The 18781-nt window shown below is 42.8% G+C and overlaps 1 protein-coding gene across 1 annotated transcript in view; it reads left to right on the forward strand.

Annotated features, from left to right (window-relative positions):
- Positions 1-18514, forward strand: part of LOC135516599 (voltage-dependent calcium channel subunit alpha-2/delta-1-like) — a 72213-nt gene extending 53699 nt beyond the window's left edge. Inside the window, exons 22-28 of the mRNA XM_064940942.1 lie at positions 1616-1771; positions 4520-4572; positions 4982-5037; positions 5475-5598; positions 7855-7967; positions 12925-13007; positions 14562-18514. Of these exons, the coding sequence (XP_064797014.1) occupies positions 1616-1771; positions 4520-4572; positions 4982-5037; positions 5475-5598; positions 7855-7967; positions 12925-13007; positions 14562-14684 (708 nt within the window). The 3' untranslated portion in view covers positions 14685-18514. The remainder of the gene's footprint in view (positions 1-1615; positions 1772-4519; positions 4573-4981; positions 5038-5474; positions 5599-7854; positions 7968-12924; positions 13008-14561) is intronic.
- Positions 18515-18781: the final 267 nt, after the last annotated feature.

Raw genomic sequence — 18781 nt, forward strand, 5'->3', positions numbered from 1 at the left:
CACACACACACACTACACCCAGTGTGGGCCCCTCACCCTACCACTTGAATAAATGTTTTTCAGGCTGCAGGCCCCAATCAGGGTGTGCGCTGGATAAATCAGTCCCCTTTAGATGTTTGGCAGGAGCACTAAAAAACTAGGGTTCCTTGTTTGGAGAAGGCCGCTCGACCCTAAATCATGTTTCCTACAGGAGGTACGGCTCTCCCTCTCCAGGGGGTCCTGGCGGGTCCCAGCCGACAGATCTGTGACTGTTAATTCATTATTTGTGTTTTTCTACAGGGAAAGGGGAGACAGGTTTTTATAGAAGCATTGATGTATATTTCCTTATGACAGACGTGGTGAGCCATAACCAACTCTTTCTCAGAATCTTGGGGTTTCAGGGTGCAAAATGAGGGGAGTGGTGTGATTTTGGGTTTGCTCACCGCGACCTTGCATAGCGGAAGAGGAGGGCATTTTTTTTGTTCTAGCAGACACACACACACACACAAACTCACACACTATCACGTACGCTTGCTCTGACGTACGCACATACACACGCACAAATCCTTCTTGAAATGGTGAGCCACAGAGGGGGTTATTTCTGGACTGGTCAGTCCTGGACAGGATTTTTACTCAAATCACCTGGGTTATACTCTGAGTGTACAAAACATGACATAGACTGACCAGGTCAATCCAGTTGAAAGCTATGATCCCTTATTGATGCCACCTGTTAAATCCACTTCAATCAGTGTAGATGAAGGGGAGGAGACAGGTTAAATGTGTGCCATTCAGAGGGTGAATGGGCAAGTCAAAATATTTAAGTGCTTTTGAATGGGGTATGGTAGTAGGTGCCAGACGCACCGATTTGAGTGTCCCGTGTGTATCAACGCTGCAAAGGACATCCAGCCCACTTGACACAACTGTGGGAAGCATTGGCGTCAAGGTGGGCCAGCAACCCTGTGGAACACTTTCGACACATTATAGTCCATGACCCGACGAATTGAGGCTGTTCTGAGGGCAAAAGGAGGTGCAATTCAATATTAGGAAGTTGCTCTTAATGTTTTGTACACTCAGTGTATATCCATCAATTATAAAGAGTGGCAGGTAGCCTAGTGGTTAGAGCTTTGGGCCAGTAAACGAAAGGTGGCTGGTTCAAATACCTGAACCAATAAGGTGAAAAACCTGTCGATGTGCCCTTGAGCAAGGCACTTAACCCTAATTTCTCCTGGGGCGCCGTACTACTATGGCTGACCCTTTAGAACAACACATTTCAAATCAAATCAAATTTTATTTATATAGCCCTTCGTACATCAGCTGATATCTCAAAGTGCTGTACAGAAACCCAGCCTAAAACCCCAAACAGCAAGCAATGCAGGTGTAGAAGCACGGTGGCTAGGAAAAACTCCCTAGAAAGGCCAAAACCTAGGAAGAAATTCACTGCACCTATCTGTTTTATTTGTATTTATTTTCATAAATGTTATTATAAATGTTTATATGGGAACTGGGAACTCACAGGTGGTCGCAGATGTGTGTGTGTTGTGTATATGTACGTCCAATGTATCTGCGTCAATCTGTGTGTGTTCATGTGCATAAGTGTCTGTTCTGCGTCCATTGCCTCCCCCCCCCCCCCCTACAGATCGGCCAGTTCTTCGGGATGATCGACCCTATCCTCATGGTCAACCTGGTCAACATGTCTCTGTTCACGCTCAACAAGACGTACGACTACCAGTCGGTCTGCGACCCCAAGAGGGAGAGCAAAGGGTCCGCAGCGGGCCTGCGCTCAGTCTACGTGGTGAGTTACATAAGCCAGAGACACACACACATACACACATACACACACACCGTCACCAGAGGACCATAAATAACCATAAATACAGATTAGACGGACACCAGGGGAAATGCGGGATAACGAGTCAGAGCCATTTGAGCAGTCAAAGGCCTCCTGAAAATAATGGATTAGTCAGAGTAATGTCTTTGGGTAACACTTGGAGTGGACTGAGTGTTAGGTGGCGCTAGGACTCTTTTGAAGCTGTTGTAATATGGGATCTTAAAGGGGTATTGAACATTTTGAATAACAAGCCACATAATTGTAGTTTAAAGTGATTCACTCTAAAATCAAAACATGTCAGATGTTTTTAGACGTCAAACGTAGTCTAAGATCAAGGTGATATGTCTCACGCCATTTGTTGTGTAGATCTGGCTATTTGATAAGGTGATAAGTCCATGTCTCAAGCCATTTGTTGTGTAGATCTGGCTATTTGATAAGGTGATAAGTCCATGTCTCAAGCCATTTGTTGTGTAGATCTGGATATTTGATAAGGTGATAAGTCCATGTCTCAAGCCATTTGTTGTGTAGATCTGGCTATTTGATAAGGTGATAAGTCCATGTCTCAAGCCATTTGTTGTGTAGATCTGGCTATTTGATAAGGTGATAAGTCCATGTCTCAAGCCATTTGTTGTGTAGATCTGGATATTTGATAAGGTGATAAGTCCATGTCTCAAGCCATTTGTTGTGTAGATCTGGATATTTGATAAGGTGATAAGTCCATGTCTCAAGCCATTTGTTGTGTAGATCTGGATATTTGTGCACGTCTTTCCCATTGGTTTGAGGCAATCTAATTTAAGGTATATACACATGTATCTTCATTTGGACAGTTTCTTGCAGCAGGAAAAAATATATGTATTTTATTTATTTCACCTTTATTTATTTAACCAGGTAGGCTAGTTGAGAACAACTGCGACCTGGCCAAGATAAAGCTAAGCAGTTCGACACATACAACAACACAGAGTTACACATAGAATAAACAAACATACAGTCAATAATACAATAGAAAAGTCTATATACAGTATGTGCAAATGAGGTCGGATAAGGGAGGTAAAGGCAATAAATAGGCCATGGTGGCAAAGTAATTACAATATAGCAATTAAACACTGGAATGGTAGATGTGCAGAAGATGAATGTGCAAGTAGAGATACTGGGGTGCAAATGAGTAAGATAAATAAATGCAGTATGGGGATGAGGTTGTTGGATGGGCTGTTTACAGATGGGATATGTACAGGTGCAGTGATCTGTGAGCTGCTCTGACAGCTGGTGCTATTAAGCTACTGAGGGAGATATGAGTCTCCAGCTCCAGTGGCAACAGAGAACTGGAAGGAAAGGAGGCCAAAGGAAGAATTGGCTTTGGTGAGATATACCTGCTGGAGCGCGTGCTACGGGTGGATGCTGCTATGATGACCAGGGAGCTGAGATAAGGAGGGGCTTTATCTAGCAGATACTTGTAGATGACCTGGAGCCAGTGGGTTTGGCGACGAGTTTGAAGTGAGGGCCAGCCAACGAGAGCGAACAGGTCACAGTGGTGGGTAGTATATGGGGCTTTGGTGACAAAACGGATGGCACTGTGATAGACTGCATCCAATTTGTTGAGTAGAGTGTTGGAATCTATTTTGTAAATGACATCGCCGAAGTCAAAGATCAGTAGGATGGTCAGTTTTACGAGGGTATGTTTGGCAGCATGAGTGAAGGATGCTTTGTTGCGAAATAGGAAGACAATTTTAGATTTCATTTTGGATTGGAGATGCTTAATGTGAGTCTGGAAGGAAAGTTTATTTGTTAATCCTGCAGCAACAGGAAATGTGGATTAAAGTTCATGCACATGTTTGTAGTGGTTGATACATTTTTTGTTAGGACATATCAAGTCTGACATTTTGAAGGAGAAATTACAAACTTTAGAGGCCTTTTTAAACCTACCTAATTTGTAATGGAAAATTCTCTGCAACAAAATATTGATAAAATTAAGATAGCACATCTGAAGCTGGATCTGCACAACCAACAACGCTTGTGGTCTGTAGTCTTCTGACACACTTTTGGAGTCATCTATCACTTTAATTTAAAGTAATTTACAGAATTATTTAGGTCAATGTTGGGTCTAGATTTTATCATACGTTTGTTAATTAACATACAGAATCTTTGTAGACTTTGATCTACATTTTCATTGTTACTGACAAATAGATTTTGACTACAAAAGTAGATCAAAGATGTAGATAATAGCTTTTGATTGGAATTTGATATGACTTTTAACATGGTTAGTTAGCTCCCCTTGATGACCAAACTCTATCAACCTGGAAAGAAAGGACACAGGCCTGAGTCACTAGACCAGAGCATTGCATGCTAATCATAATCAAAACAACATGGCTGTTCTTTCAGTCAAACTGGAACCTACTTGTTGTTCCTTTTCACTTTGTAGATTTACACTAGCATCTGTTGTGGTGGGCTCTGTGCTAATTCCCTTCCAAAATCTTGTCTGGCTTTTCTGAGTCGGTGTCCGCGCACTTGGCAAATGCCTCGGCTCGAGACTCGCTTTGCCAGCACAATCAGGATGTTTAGAAAAGGTATAAGCCCAAGTTTAAAATGTGCTGTTTTACATGTAATGTTTAGTTATTGGGAGTTGTTTCGATTACCTGAAGTTACGCTTGGGCTTCACCATGTGAAAATATGTTTTGTAATGTGTTTTGTAATACCCAACCTTTTTGTCCCTTGCAGCCCACCATAGCAGACATTTTGAACGTTGGATGGTTAGCATCAGCAGCAGCCTGGTGAGACCCAACTCTTGGTTCTTTAACACTGTTCCCAGTGCAGATGTAAAGATACAGAGGCAGTCTGTGGGCCATCTGTGTAAGCATTCTACAGGTCCCAGAGCACTTTGTTTACACTAGCTCGCCCTCTGTCCTGATTTCATTCGCATTGTGTCTTACAATATGCCCAATAAAATTAGATTTGTTTACAGGGAGACTAACACATTGTCATATTTTTCCACACAAAGGCTTTTTGATTATGATATTTGCGGTTATTTCGCTAAAAGCCAATAAACTCGCCATCTGAATGAAACTGTAAGAAATGTGGGTTGTGATGATACAGTATGTGAGTATTTTTCCTGTCACGGACAGAATATTTGTTGGATGTTCTGTTAAGAGGTATTAATTTGTGTACTTTGATTCCCTACAGGTCGATACTACAGCAATTATTGGTTAGCATAGCATTCCCTAATTTCCTGCACGCAGGTGAGATTTCCAACTCTTGTAAAACATTTTTTTAAATTAGGTTGTTAAGTATGATCTCATAAAACATCATGTGTTAATAAAATGCCCTTTTCTATTTAGCATGATGGGCCCTTAATAAAAGTATTGGCGCTGTCGTTATGAAAGCAATGACGGTATTCTCAGAGCCTAGCAAGTTATTCATCAAGCAATGATGAGCTATGCCAGGAATATTAATTGAGAAATAACATTGTTCAAATGTAGATGGATTTCTGTATGTTTTGGCTACCAGAGCAACTGAACAGTAATTTGTCTTCTCAGAACTTGAGAATGTACATGGTGTGTTCTATGGACATAACCCCTACCTTGCTGGATCCTTGACAATCTGTTTGTTTGTGTGCGTGTGTGTTGTGCGCGTGTGTGTGTGCTGCATTTGTGTGTGCGTGCTGTGTGTTCCACAGCAGACACCGATGACGAAATACCTGACATGTCCAAGGAGAGCTGTATCACGGAGCAGACTCAATACTTCTATGACAATGAGGAAAAGTCCTTCAGAGGAACACTAGACTGTGAAAACTGCTCCAGGTGAGAGCTGTCATTCACTGCAACCTATTTTACACACTCCAGGGTCCTTTGCAGTTTTTTTAAAAATGGGTAGGCACTACCTAAACTTGTCCAATAACAACATAGAATTCCATTTTCCATTGCAAAACGTTTTGGTATTGCGTACCCAACTGAACATAACCTTGGTAAAACCTCGTCAACAATCCTCTGGGACTGCCACACAGATCACGAGATGAAACTTCACTCAACATTCTAGTTCTCTCCTTTAGTTAATACTATCAAAATGTCCCTTTAATGTGGGAATTGTGATCAAATCAATACAATATTGCCCACTTTCAATGCAACATACCAAAACAAAACGTATAATGCAAGAGATTTTCTTGTAGGAAGAGCGCATTGGAGTACGACTCTATTGCATTGACAGGCACGACTCAGGTCCACACTCTATTCTACGCTGCGGCATAACCAATCAGAACTGCAGTAGAATCAGACATATGCAAATAGATCTTTGCCATATATGGATCTGTGCCGTTCACTTTCAACTGGACTGTGCTTACAGCATGAGAGGTTGGGAGTAGATACGCTTGTTTTGAGATCAAAGCATCATTTGTCTGATTCTCTGTAATAATGGTATGGGAATAAAAAAGTATTTTATTTTGTTAAGTGGTTTCTTGCATCAAACAATACATTTTCAGTCACCTTGTATGAAGGGGAAGTGGATAAACAGGTTAATGTCAAGTCCTGCATGTTTCTTTCCAAAAGTCTCATGGAATGTAGACCTACATTGAACACCACACATTGGCTGCTACTGTAGGCTGAATGATAGAACAGCTATTTCCATGGTAAAATGTTATGGGATGCATTTTCTCCATTGTTTTTGATGGTAGACCACACTGATAGGCCTACATTATGATCAAATAGCCACAGTAGCCTACTTGGCCACTGTTGAAACTGTAACTTAAAGCGAGTTTAGTCTCAGTGTTCACAATAAACACACACCAGATGTTGCACAGAAAGTTTGCGCTCTTCAGACCTGAAATTTGCTCAGTGCCGAAAGAAATTAGAGGGATCATTGCTCATCACACTTATTATATATGAACCCACCAAGAGCCAAGTACAACTCTACCTCAATAGAAGACATTATTCTATGTGGCTCAGTGGGGAAAAGGCACTGGCTGATTGCTATCAGGCCTGCTCTAAACCAGCTGTGCAGATTCAAGACAGTGGAATGTGCTTGACCCATGTTACCTCTGACAGTTTAGTTCCAATAATAGGGCATAGGATCCTATCTAAAGCTGGTGCTGCCATACAATTGGTTTTAATGACTGTGTATACATCTGAAATGGCAATGTGGTTGTACACTACTTTTGGCCAGGCTGGAAGGCACAGTGGGTTTAATGTTGGACGCAAAGAATCTTGGGAATCAGAGCCCCTCAATTGAATACAAGCACCTTCATTCCCTCCACCACACCACATAGCTAAATCACTGAGACTACAAACAGCTTCTTCACACAGGTTATGTGCAATTTCATTCTAAAGTACACTTGTTATATAGTCTTGGTGTGCTCTGCTTGTGGTCTGCTAGTGGTCTGCTAGTGCTGCCAGTGGTCTGCTAGTGCTGCCAGTGGTCTGCTAATGCTGCCAGTGCAACCCGAATAAATCCGTCACTCTAATTACAAAGTGGAGTTCCCTGGGCCGAGGAGGTAGTAAACTCCACATGCCTTGAAGGTGAGGTAGAGTCAGTATGCTGCAAGGCAGACCACAATCTTGGCGGTGCGTTTGCTGTTTTAAGGCTCCCTCATGCTGTCTAATGGGGTGCCTGCCGCACTGTGTTGCTGTGCATTAGCTTCGCATACGTCGCCAGTTAACAACCACCATAAAGAAGGTCAATTTTTGTCTAAACTCAAAACTGCCGGCCTGTGTTTCCGCTATGGTCTGCTATGGTCTGAGGCCGGTGTAATTTAGGACTAGAGCTTGGACCATATATAAGCAGACAGTGTTGCCCTCACACCGACCCTTCAAGGTTGGATGCAGCTTATGTTTGGTAGTTAGACTCAACTCAACCCATTCAGACAATTATGTTTTCATTGGAACATACGGGTGTTTCACTTGAAATATAATTAGATTCCGGGAATCTTCCAACCGGGATTTCTGGAAAACATGTGAACATTAGGGAAAGTTTCAGGAATTTTTCAACCCTAGTATTGTAGTACCCTGTCTTTCCCAATGCCATGTCTCATGGCATCTCCTCTGTGTCTTGTTTCTGTCTCGATCCAGGATGTTCCATGCTGAGAAGCTGTGGAAGACCAACCTGGTGTTCGTCATCGCCGATGCCAAGCTCACCTGCATGTCATGTGACCACAAGCCCTTAATACAGGCCGAGCAGCCTTGTATCCTTTAAACAAACAGTCAATAGAGCACTAATGTTTAATATTGTAATACAGTAGTAATATATTAATGTCTAATGTAGTTGTGTAGTTCATCTGTACTACTTACAGTCTGTTAGTTCTAGTTTACTGGTCTTTGTATATACAGTGACTCTTCTCAAAATAATCACATCTAACTAGATTATTATTTGTTGAATTATTAAAAGGTGTACAGTTGTACAGGTTTTTTCTTTTATCCTACTGGTCCCTATATTCTTGACTTTAACATGCAGAGTACAATATTTTTCATATTCCACAATGGATCAGAACTTCCTCTATGGCTAAGTGAAACTCAGACCTGTACTGACTGACTGGCTTCTCTCTCTGTTACAGATGAACCAAACTCAGACCTGTACTGACTGACTGGCTTCTCTCTCTGTTACAGATGAACCAAACTCAGACCTGTACTGACTGACTGGCTTCTCTCTCTGTTACAGATGAACCAAACTCAGACCTGTACTGACTGACTGGCTTCTCTCTCTGTTACAGATGAACCAAACTCAGACCTGTACTGACTGACTGGCTTCTCTCTCTGTTACAGATGAACCAAACTCAGACCTGTACTGACTGACTGGCTTCTCTCTCTGTTACAGATGAACCAAACTCAGACCTGTACTGACTGACTGGCTTCTCTCTCTGTTACAGATGAACCAAACTCAGACCTGTACTGACTGACTGGCTTCTCTCTCTGTTACAGATGAACCAAACTCAGACCTGTACTGACTGACTGGCTTCTCTCAGATCTGTTACAGATGAACCAAACTCAGACCTGTACTGACTGACTGGCTTCTCTCTCTGTTACAGATGAACCAAACTCAGACCTGTACTGACTGACTGGCTTCTCTCTCTGTTACAGATGAACCAAACTCAGACCTGTACTGACTGACTGGCTTCTCTCTCTGTTACAGATGAACCAAACTCAGACCTGTACTGACTGACTGGCTTCTCTCTCTGTTACAGATGAACCAAACTCAGACCTGTACTGACTGACTGGCTTCTCTCTCTGTTACAGATGAACCAAACTCAGACCTGTACTGACTCAGTCTCCTGTCTCTCTCTGTGGCAGATGAACCAAACTCAGACCTGTACTGACTCAGTCTCCTGTCTCTCTCTGTTGCAGATGAACCAAACTCAGACCTGTACTGACTGTCTCCTGTCTCTCACTATGGCAGATGAACCAAACTCAGTCCTGTACTGACTCAGTCTCCTGTCTCTCTCTGTGGCAGATGAACCAAACTCAGACCTGTACTGACTCAGTCTCCTGTCTCTCACTATGGCACATGAACCAAACTCAGACCTGTACTGACTCAGTCTCCTGTCTCTCACTATGGCAGATGAACCAAACTCAGACCTGTACTGACTCAGTCTCCTGTCTCTCTCTGTGGCAGATGAACCAAACTCAGACCTGTACTGACTCAGTCTCCTGTCTCTCACTATGGCACATGAACCAAACTCAGACCTGTACTGACTCAGTCTCCTGTCTCTCTCTGTGGCAGATGAACCAAACTCAGACCTGTACTGACTCAGTCTCCTGTCTCTCTCTATGGCAGATGAACCAAACTCAGACCTGTACTGACTCAGTCTCCTGTCTCTCTCTCTATGGCAGATGAACCAAACCAGACCTGTACTGACTCAGTCTCCTGTCTCTCTCTGTGGCAGATGAACCAAACTCAGACCTGTACTGACTCAGTCTCCTGTCTCTCTCTATGGCAGATGAACCAAACAGCCCTGTACTGACTCAGTCTCCTGTCTCTCTCTGTGGCAGATGAACCAAACTCAGACCAGTACTGACTCAGTCTCCTGTCTCTCTCTATGGCAGATGAACCAAACTCAGTCCTGTACTGACTCAGTCTCCTGTCTCTCACTATGGCACATGAACCAAACTCAGACCTGTACTGACTCAGTCTCCTGTCTCTCTCTATGGCAGATGAACCAAACTCAGACCTGTACTGACTCACTCCTGTCTGGCAGATGAACCAAACTCAGACCTGTACTGACTCAGTCTCCTGTCTCTCTCTATGGCAGATGAACCAAACTCAGACCTGTACTGACTCAGTCTCCTGTCTCTCTCTGTGGCAGATGAACCAAACTCAGACCTGTACTGACTCAGTCTCCTGTCTCTCTCTATGGCAGATGAACCAAACTCAGCCCTGTACTGACTCAGTCTCCTGTCTCTCTCTGTGGCAGATGAACCAAACTCAGACCTGTACTGACTCAGTCTCCTGTCTCTCTCTATGGCAGATGAACCAAACTCAGTCCTGTACTGACTCAGTCTCCTGTCTCTCACTATGGCAGATGAACCAAACTCAGACCTGTACTGACTCAGTCTCCTGTCTCTGTGTTGCTGTTGAACCAAACTCAGACCTGTACTGACTCAGTCTCCTGTCTCTCTCTATGGCAGATGAACCAAACTCAGACCTGTACTGACTCAGTCTCCTGTCTCTCTCTGTGGCAGATGAACCAAACCAGACCTGTACTGACTCAGTCTCCTGTCTCTCTCTGTGGCAGATGAACCAAACTCAGACCTGTACTGACTCAGTCTCCTGTCTCTCTCTGTGGCAGATGAACCAAACTCAGACCTGTACTGACTCAGTCTCCTGTCTCTCTCTCTATGGCAGATGAACCAAACCAGACCTGTACTGACTCAGTCTCCTGTCTCTCTCTGTGGCAGATGAACCAAACTCAGACCTGTACTGACTCAGTCTCCTGTCTCTCTCTGTGGCAGATGAACCAAACTCAGACCTGTACTGACTCAGTCTCCTGTCTCTCTCTGTGGCTGTTGAACCAAACTCAGACCTGTACTGACTCAGTCTCCTGTCTCTCTCTGTGGCAGATGAACCAAACTCAGACCTGTACTGACTCAGTCTCCTGTCTCTCTCTGTGGCAGATGAACCAAACTCAGACCTGTACTGACTCAGTCTCCTGTCTCTCTCTGTGGCTGTTGAACCAAACTCAGACCTGTACTGACTCAGTCTCCTGTCTCTCTCTGTGGCAGATGAACCAAACTCAGACCTGTACTGACTCAGTCTCCTGTCTCTCTCTGTGGCAGATGAACCAAACCAGACCAGTACTGACTCAGTCTCCTGTCTCTCTCTGTGGCAGATGATAGCGAAGGCTAATCCACTCTGAAAGGCTTACAATCAAATCCATCATATCCCCTCCAACACACCAGGGCTGTAGCCAATTATGCAAGGAGCCTAATGAAAATTCACATAAATTCAAAATGGCAGCCAAAAGGGTTTCAGGGGAGGCTATTTGATTTGCTCCAAAATGACGTGGTTTTTCCATGTCTTTCTGAAAGCATCTGTTCCGATTGTTCTTTCACATTTAGATTAGTGTTATGGCTTGATATTTAATTTGATATGGTAATTTACTTCAATCCAAAGTGGATAGTGATACAGATTGGGTATGTGTGGCCACAATGTCTGTTACACACAGCCATAGAGATACAATGTAATAGTGTTCCATTTAATTCTGTGCCCACAATATCTGGTGATGCAAGAACTACACTTAAAAAAAATATAAACGCAACATGCAAACATTTAAAAGATTTTACAAATATGCATATGTTGGTCACAGATACCTTGCCTCATGCCGCACGACACATCTCCTTCACATAGAGTTGATCAGGCTGTTGATTGTGGCCTGTGGAATGTTGTCCCACTCCTCTTCAATGGCTGTGCAAAGTTGCTGGATATTGGCGGAAACTGTAATACACTGTCGTACACGTCGATCCAGAGCATCTCAAACATGCTCAATGGGTGACATGTCTGGTGAGTATGAAGGCCATGGAAAAACTAGGACATTTTCAGCTTCCAGGAATTGTGTACCGATCCTTGCGACCTGGGGCCGTGCATTATTATGCTGTAACATGAGGTGATGGCGGGTGATGAATGGCACCACAATGGGCCTCAGGATCTCGTTACGGTCTCTTTGTGTATTCAAATTGCCATCGATAAAATGCAATTGTGCTTGTTGTCCATAGCTTGAGCCTTCCCATACCATAACCCCACCTCCACCATTGGGCACTCTGTTCACAATGTTGACCTCAACAAACATCAGTCTGCTATCTTTCCGGTACAGTTGAAACTGGTATTCATCTGTGAAGAACCCACTTCTCCAGCGTGCCAGTGACCATCGAAGGTGAGCCTTTGCCCACTGAAGTCAGTTACAACGCTGAACTGCAGTCAGGTCCAGACCCTGGTGAGGAAGACGAGCACGCAGATGAGCTTCCCTGAGACGGTTTCTGATAGTTTGTGCAGAAACTCTTTGCTTATGCAAACCCACAGTTTCATCAACTGTCCGGATGGCTGATTTCAGATGATCCCGCAGGTGAAGAAGCCGGATGTGGAGGTCCTGGGCTGGTGTGGTGGTTACATGTGGTCTGCGATTGTGAGGCCGGTTGGACGTACTGCCAAATTCTCTAAAACGACGTTTGAGGCGGCTCATTGTAGATCAATGAACATTAAATTATCTGAAAACAGCTCTTGTGGACATTCCTGCAGTCATCATGACAGTTGCACGCTGTCTCAAAACTTGAGATATCAGTGGCATTGTGTTGTGTGGCAAAACTGCACATATTAGAGTGGCCTTTTATTGCCCCCAGCACTAAGTGCACCTGGGTAATGATCATGCTGTTTAGTCAGCTTCTTGATATGCCACACCTGTCAGATGAATAGATTATCTTGGCAGAGGAGAAATGCTCACGAACAGGGATGTAAACAAATTTGTGCACACAGTTTGAGAGAAATAAGCTTTTTGTATGTATGGAACATTTCTGGGATAACTTATTTCAGTTTATGAAACATGGGAAAAAGTGGGACCAACACTTTTCACATGCGTGTCTTTTTGTTCAGTAGATATATTCTAGCCAATTGAGCTACCAGAACCAATGGTTTATTTCCTGAATGGGTTGATGTAGCTGAGGGACCAGACCCATGTGAAATGGCTGAGAAACCAAGGTTCCGAAAAGGTCCAGATGCCTGTTTCGACAACAACGAGAGGGTAGGTCACGTCATTATTTTGTCATCCTCTGTGTTTAAAAATGGCAACCGTCAAATTTAACGTCACAATGTCAAAACTCACAATACACTAATATGTTTTCACAATGCATGTGCTTTTCTCAATGTGCATAATTCTCTTGTTAATGTTCCATCTTTTACTCAAAATGGCTGCCTCTTTCTCTATTCTTGTCTTTGGATTACTAATATGTGCAGAGATTTCCCACACAAATACAAGTTATTGCCAGGTATTGACATACTGCACTGTATGTTTCAACAGTAAGCAAATATTTTGTGTATATGACTAAAATCCTTTGTGTGTGAAATCTCTGCACTTGAATGCTTTGGTCTGTTTTTCAGATTCGTCTTATCCCAGTGGTAAACCTTTTGGTTTTTCAAAGTTTCATGATGATGTTAACATCTTCTGCTTGCACTCTTTCTATTACACACACACACACACACACACACACACACACACACACACACACACACACACACACACACACACACACACACACACACACACACACACACACACACACACACCTTCCTTCTATCTAGGTGCTTCTCTCTGTTTCTCTCTCTTCACCTTTCCACAAAGTGTTCTGTTTTCTCCGTTCTTCTGCCCATTCACTTTGCACATGGACTTTCTAACTGCTATCTGTGGAATGTTTGCTGCATGACTTTCTCTTTCTCTCTGTTTCTGTTTCTTTCCTGCTCTTTGATTGGCTGTTGATGGTTAGGATGAGCACATGTGCCCGACGAGCGCAGGCTCTCCATTGGCCTCCTCTCTGCTCATGTTACTGCCGCCACTGTTCATGTGCTGTCTCGGGTCAGTCCCATCAAGCACTCTCTCTCTTTCTCTCTCTCTCTCTCTCTCTCTCTCTCTCTCTCTCTCTCTCTCTCTCTCTCTCTCTCTCTCTCTCTCTCTCTCTCTCTCTCTCTCTCTCTCTCTCTCTCTGTATCATACAATGTATTTCTGTCCATCTCTCTTTATTGGTCTGTTTATCTACTGACGTGTTTACTAATCTAGATGCTAGCTAACGCAGGCCCTTGCTCCCTAATTTAACTCTAACAAATTATTATTTATTTTATGATGTAGCAAATGATACATGTCTGAAAATGTTTTGTTATTACGCTCCACTCTATAGAGCTGTACAGATTATCAGACATCAGAGAATCCAACATGGATTATTCCATACTCAGATTACAATTATTCCATACTCAGATTACAATTATTCCATACTCAGATTACAATTATTCCATACTCAGATTACAATTATTCCATACTCAGATTACAATTATTCCATACTCAGATTACAATTATTCCATACATACCCCAGTCTCTATTCAATGGGGATATGCAGTCTAGTACCATTATACCTTGCTATTATGTCATCAAACATAACTTTATGAATATGTAAGACATACTGGGCTGTGGTACCCCTATTGAACCAATTATCTTTTAGTCAGCAGGGTTGTGTCTGTCACTAACTTGTCCCCCTGCCACCTTCCTCCCTGCCACCTTCCTCCTCCCCTCTTGTTGCCGTGGTCACAGGAGGAGGACTTTGACTGTGGTGGGGCGTCCGCTCTGAGCCCGTCCCTGTTGGCCATGGTGGCGCTGCAGCTGGCCCTGCTCTGGCTCCTGGCCGGCTCAACTCATCACGCCGTCCCCTCGTGACCTCTGAAGACCTCGGTTGCCCCTGGCAACCGGCATGCAACGCCGCCTCAAAACGCCGAACGCTAAAACAAAAAAAACATCTGAAACCACTTCCTGACAGATCTTCTTTTGGGATATTTGCGTTTTTCAAGGGTTTCGTTACATTTCTTCTCCCAGGGGTGGGAGAAGGTGAGGAAAGTTAACATCAGCAGGATGTAAAAAAAAATTCTAAGCGATAACTTTTATCCCTGACCCCTGACCCCTGACTTTTCCCCTCCAGCCATCTGAGCTTCCAGCCATCTGAGCTTAGGGAGATTGAGGTGATTGAGTGGTGAACTTTGACCTTTGTTTGGTTCGACGATGACAACCCTACGAATGCTACAGGTTGGACTGCCTTACAGTGCCAGGGGGAAAGTGAAAGGACTGCCTCTTCATTTTGGGTTCCTTTTAGGTTTTGGGGGGTTTTGTGATGTTCTAAAAGAGATCCCCGTTGATTTTGATTCAGCACTGCCAGAAACAGTGCTGCACTTCGCAACAGTCCCGTTGTGTTTGTCACAAAGTTATTTATTTATTTCTAAACGTTTTGCAGTGGCTTGTTACTCAGTATTGAAATGTGTGTTTGTTTTGTTCAAGTTGCAATAAGTTGTTTAATAGGAAGTCAGGAACCAGAATGTGTTTTATTTTACACTGGGGTGCTGTTGGCATTATTCTGTTCGTTTCAACTCCCATTTAAAAGTAGCAACACATTTACATTCACGCTGCTGTCCTTGTATAGATGTGGTGTACAACGATCATATTCATTCACATACATGTGGTCACATATGAACCCTTTTGTCCCCACTCACTGTCCCCTGTTTGAAGTGATGGATCCCTTTCTGTTTGCGGTCAATCACTTCTCACTCAACCTTGACCACAAATGGTCAATGTCAGGTCCTACCATCTTGGTATCTGGTCCCTCATCATTGCCAAAGTGCAATTGACCAATCAGGGCACCCCGGCTGGCCTCTAGTGCGCTCATTGGTCTAATCTCTAGTGCCATGTTGATTCTTAGTCAGACAAACCCTAGCTTTATTTATTTGATTGCGTGGCTACTGACCTGAAGGAAACTTGATGTGTTTGGTATTTATTTGAATATTTAAGTTTGTTTTTGTTTTTTATTAGGATGAAGGGCATAGCTGCATGCTAGTGTGTAATGTTGGCTTTAATGCCATTATTTTTTGATTGATTTCAATGTGTCAATGCAATGGATATAAAATGAAGAGAAAGAGTAGGAGGGATGTAGGAAATGTAGACTTGGTACATGACAGTTTATTTGTGCTTGCTCATGTATCACTTCTTGATTTGAGTATCGTTGAATACGTGACTTGCAACTACAAGGATCTGTCTTTCTCACAATGTTCTGCTCGCTATTGAAGAGAACATTTCCCCAAATCAAAAACAATTGCACCTCGTTGCAAAGTGAATTTCCCCCTTAAAACGTAAATTGCTTTAAGACCTATTGGAAATGTCTATCAATACACTCCAATCTAAATTCATTCATACCAGTGTGGATATCAGTTCTGTTGTACTTTCTTAGTTTTTGTGTGCCTTGTGGTTCTGGTACTTTAATAACTTTATGAATTAGAGATTCAAGACAGATTGACAATAGGATACTGTCTTTCTGAGTGTACTATACTATGGTATACACCTGCTAACTCTTTTCTCCACAAGAACAGCTACCAACATACTACATGAGAAATAACAGAAATGTGCCTCGTTTTATTCAGGACCAAATCTGGACCCGTCAATCATCCTAGCCAAATGATGCAGTGGAATAACTTTGAGTGAAAGAGACATAAGGTTAAGTTTCTTTATTCAACGTTGTAGAAAAACGGTTTTATTGAAACACGGTTTTATTATCATGTCAGAATATCAACAATTTCTCTCTAAATTGATTGTATTCGTTTAATTTTTGAACATGGTTCAAAAGAGGGACATGGTAGAAATGCTTTAAAAAAATTGTTTTTTTTCTTTGTGATGCAATTCAGCTTGTTCGACTGGGACGTGATCTGATGGTCGATTTAGTGTTACTGATCTGTTGTAGAGCAAATATAGAGGAGTTCCTGGCACTGAATTGACCTCTTAAGCACTAAACAAGATCATTTCAGACAATCGATTCGATTGACAATCATAGTTTCCGATAACTTGCTTAAGACTAGTATTAGTAATACTTCATTGAATTAATTGCTGTAAATGAAAATGCAAACAACTGCCAAAACAGGGACTTTAAAGGAGCCTTGGGCTAATGTCAGAAACATTCACACATTGTTTCCTTTGAAAACAGAGGCATATGGACTCAGGAAACCACATAGTCAATTCAGTGTAGAGTTGGGAAACTACATGATTACGCTGTGTGGTCTCTAGTACCATTCAAATACCCACACCTCATTATCATGGCTTAAATTATAATTACAAAGCGTTCTTACATCACCCAGAATAAAATCCATCTGGACTTTTTCCATTTCTCTGAAACACTGAAGAGAAAGGGGACTTTTGTTATTATCCCAGTCTTAAGCTATGATTATTTGCCAATATGTTATGTGGCGAAACTCGAGCACCATCACCAAAGGTGGACTGCTGTCATGTCCGAAACTATACGAGTGGTCTGAGGTGACATTTAGGGTCCCTTATTGGTTGTTTCAATGTTCTGTGGGGAAACTAACTAACATCTTGTATTTAAGACCCTCAATATCTAAGAACATTCAAGAATATCAAGTGCCATAGGACTCTCTTTCTCTGTTTACCGGGAAACCTATTACTAACGTTTATGCAACGTTTAGGATTGAATAAGTGCAAATCTCATCTATTTTCCCTGTGTTGCATGATAATGCCATGATACTGTATCAGTGGCAGGCAATGAGATAAAGTACCCTCTTTCTTCTCTTGCTTTGGTGTGTATTGTTGGGATGGGAAGCATAATACCGTGGGTTTGTTGGGTGTTTGTTTATGATATGATAACGATACAGCTTCTACTGCCTTTCTCTTGAGGAGACAGCATTTGGTAGCGCCCTGGTCTGAGTGAGCGCAGTGGCCTAGCGGTTAGAGCGTTGGGCCAGTAACCGAGATGTCACTGGTTCGAATGCACGAGCCGACAAGGTGAAAAATCGGTCAATTTGCCCTTGAGCAAGGCACTTAACCCTAATTTGCTCCAGGGGCGCTGTACTACTATGGCTGACCCTGTAAAACAACACAATTCACTGCACCTCTCCGGTGTATGTGACAATACATTTGTTTTCCTCTGTCACGGGTTGTCACATTCAAGACCAGACTAGACCCTTGGGAAATGGTGTCTGGTTATTTCATGCCTCTAAGGGCTCAAATCAGATGCTGCCACCTCAGGAGTAACATATTAGCAGAGTGATTGGAAGTGTTTTTGATGCTGTGGTTCTCTGTGTGGATTGTGTGGGTTATGCTTTTTCTGGACTCTTTTATTTTTAAATCAAGAACTCAGTGTGTTTTAAGGGGAGTGTTCTATGCCTGCCACACTATGTCAGGCTATTGGTGGGACCGCCCCCCAATCTTTCTCTGCCAGCGTTTTCATGGCAGACCATTGGTGGACATGCCCACTTATCTCCCCTTGTCAGCCTCCCTTTTGACAGGCTATTGGTGGGCCTCCGCGTCAATCTCCCTTGATTGTGCTTTTAATATGTTACACTTTTGTGGAACTTGATTCACCTGAATCAGTCATGTATAAATTTGTACGATACTGTTATTATTCTCGGACGAAAGAAAGAAAATAGTAATGTTTATGATCCTGGAAAATGCTTATTCATGTGCAAATACAGTATATTCCGAATAAAAGTTTCTCAGTAGCTATTGAATGGTGTCCTCTTGCAGTTCTGGGCCCTTTCCTCCCCAACCCAGATTGACTTACTGTTACTGTAACGTTGCCAAAACACATTTCCCACTTTTCCCCACAATGTGTGTGAGAAACTGAAAGAAGCTGCAGTCTGCTATCCCAGTGTCCCCCAGTGACTCCCACCGGCCAATCAGAGATGAGAATTGAGGCCGGGCCAACAACAACATCCAGGAAGTGAAAGTGAAGAATATCTATATCTCTCTGTGGTTATGACACTGAA

Source organism: Oncorhynchus masou, chromosome 27 (genome assembly GCF_036934945.1).
Source record: "Oncorhynchus masou masou isolate Uvic2021 chromosome 27, UVic_Omas_1.1, whole genome shotgun sequence".
NCBI lineage: Eukaryota > Metazoa > Chordata > Actinopteri > Salmoniformes > Salmonidae > Oncorhynchus > Oncorhynchus masou.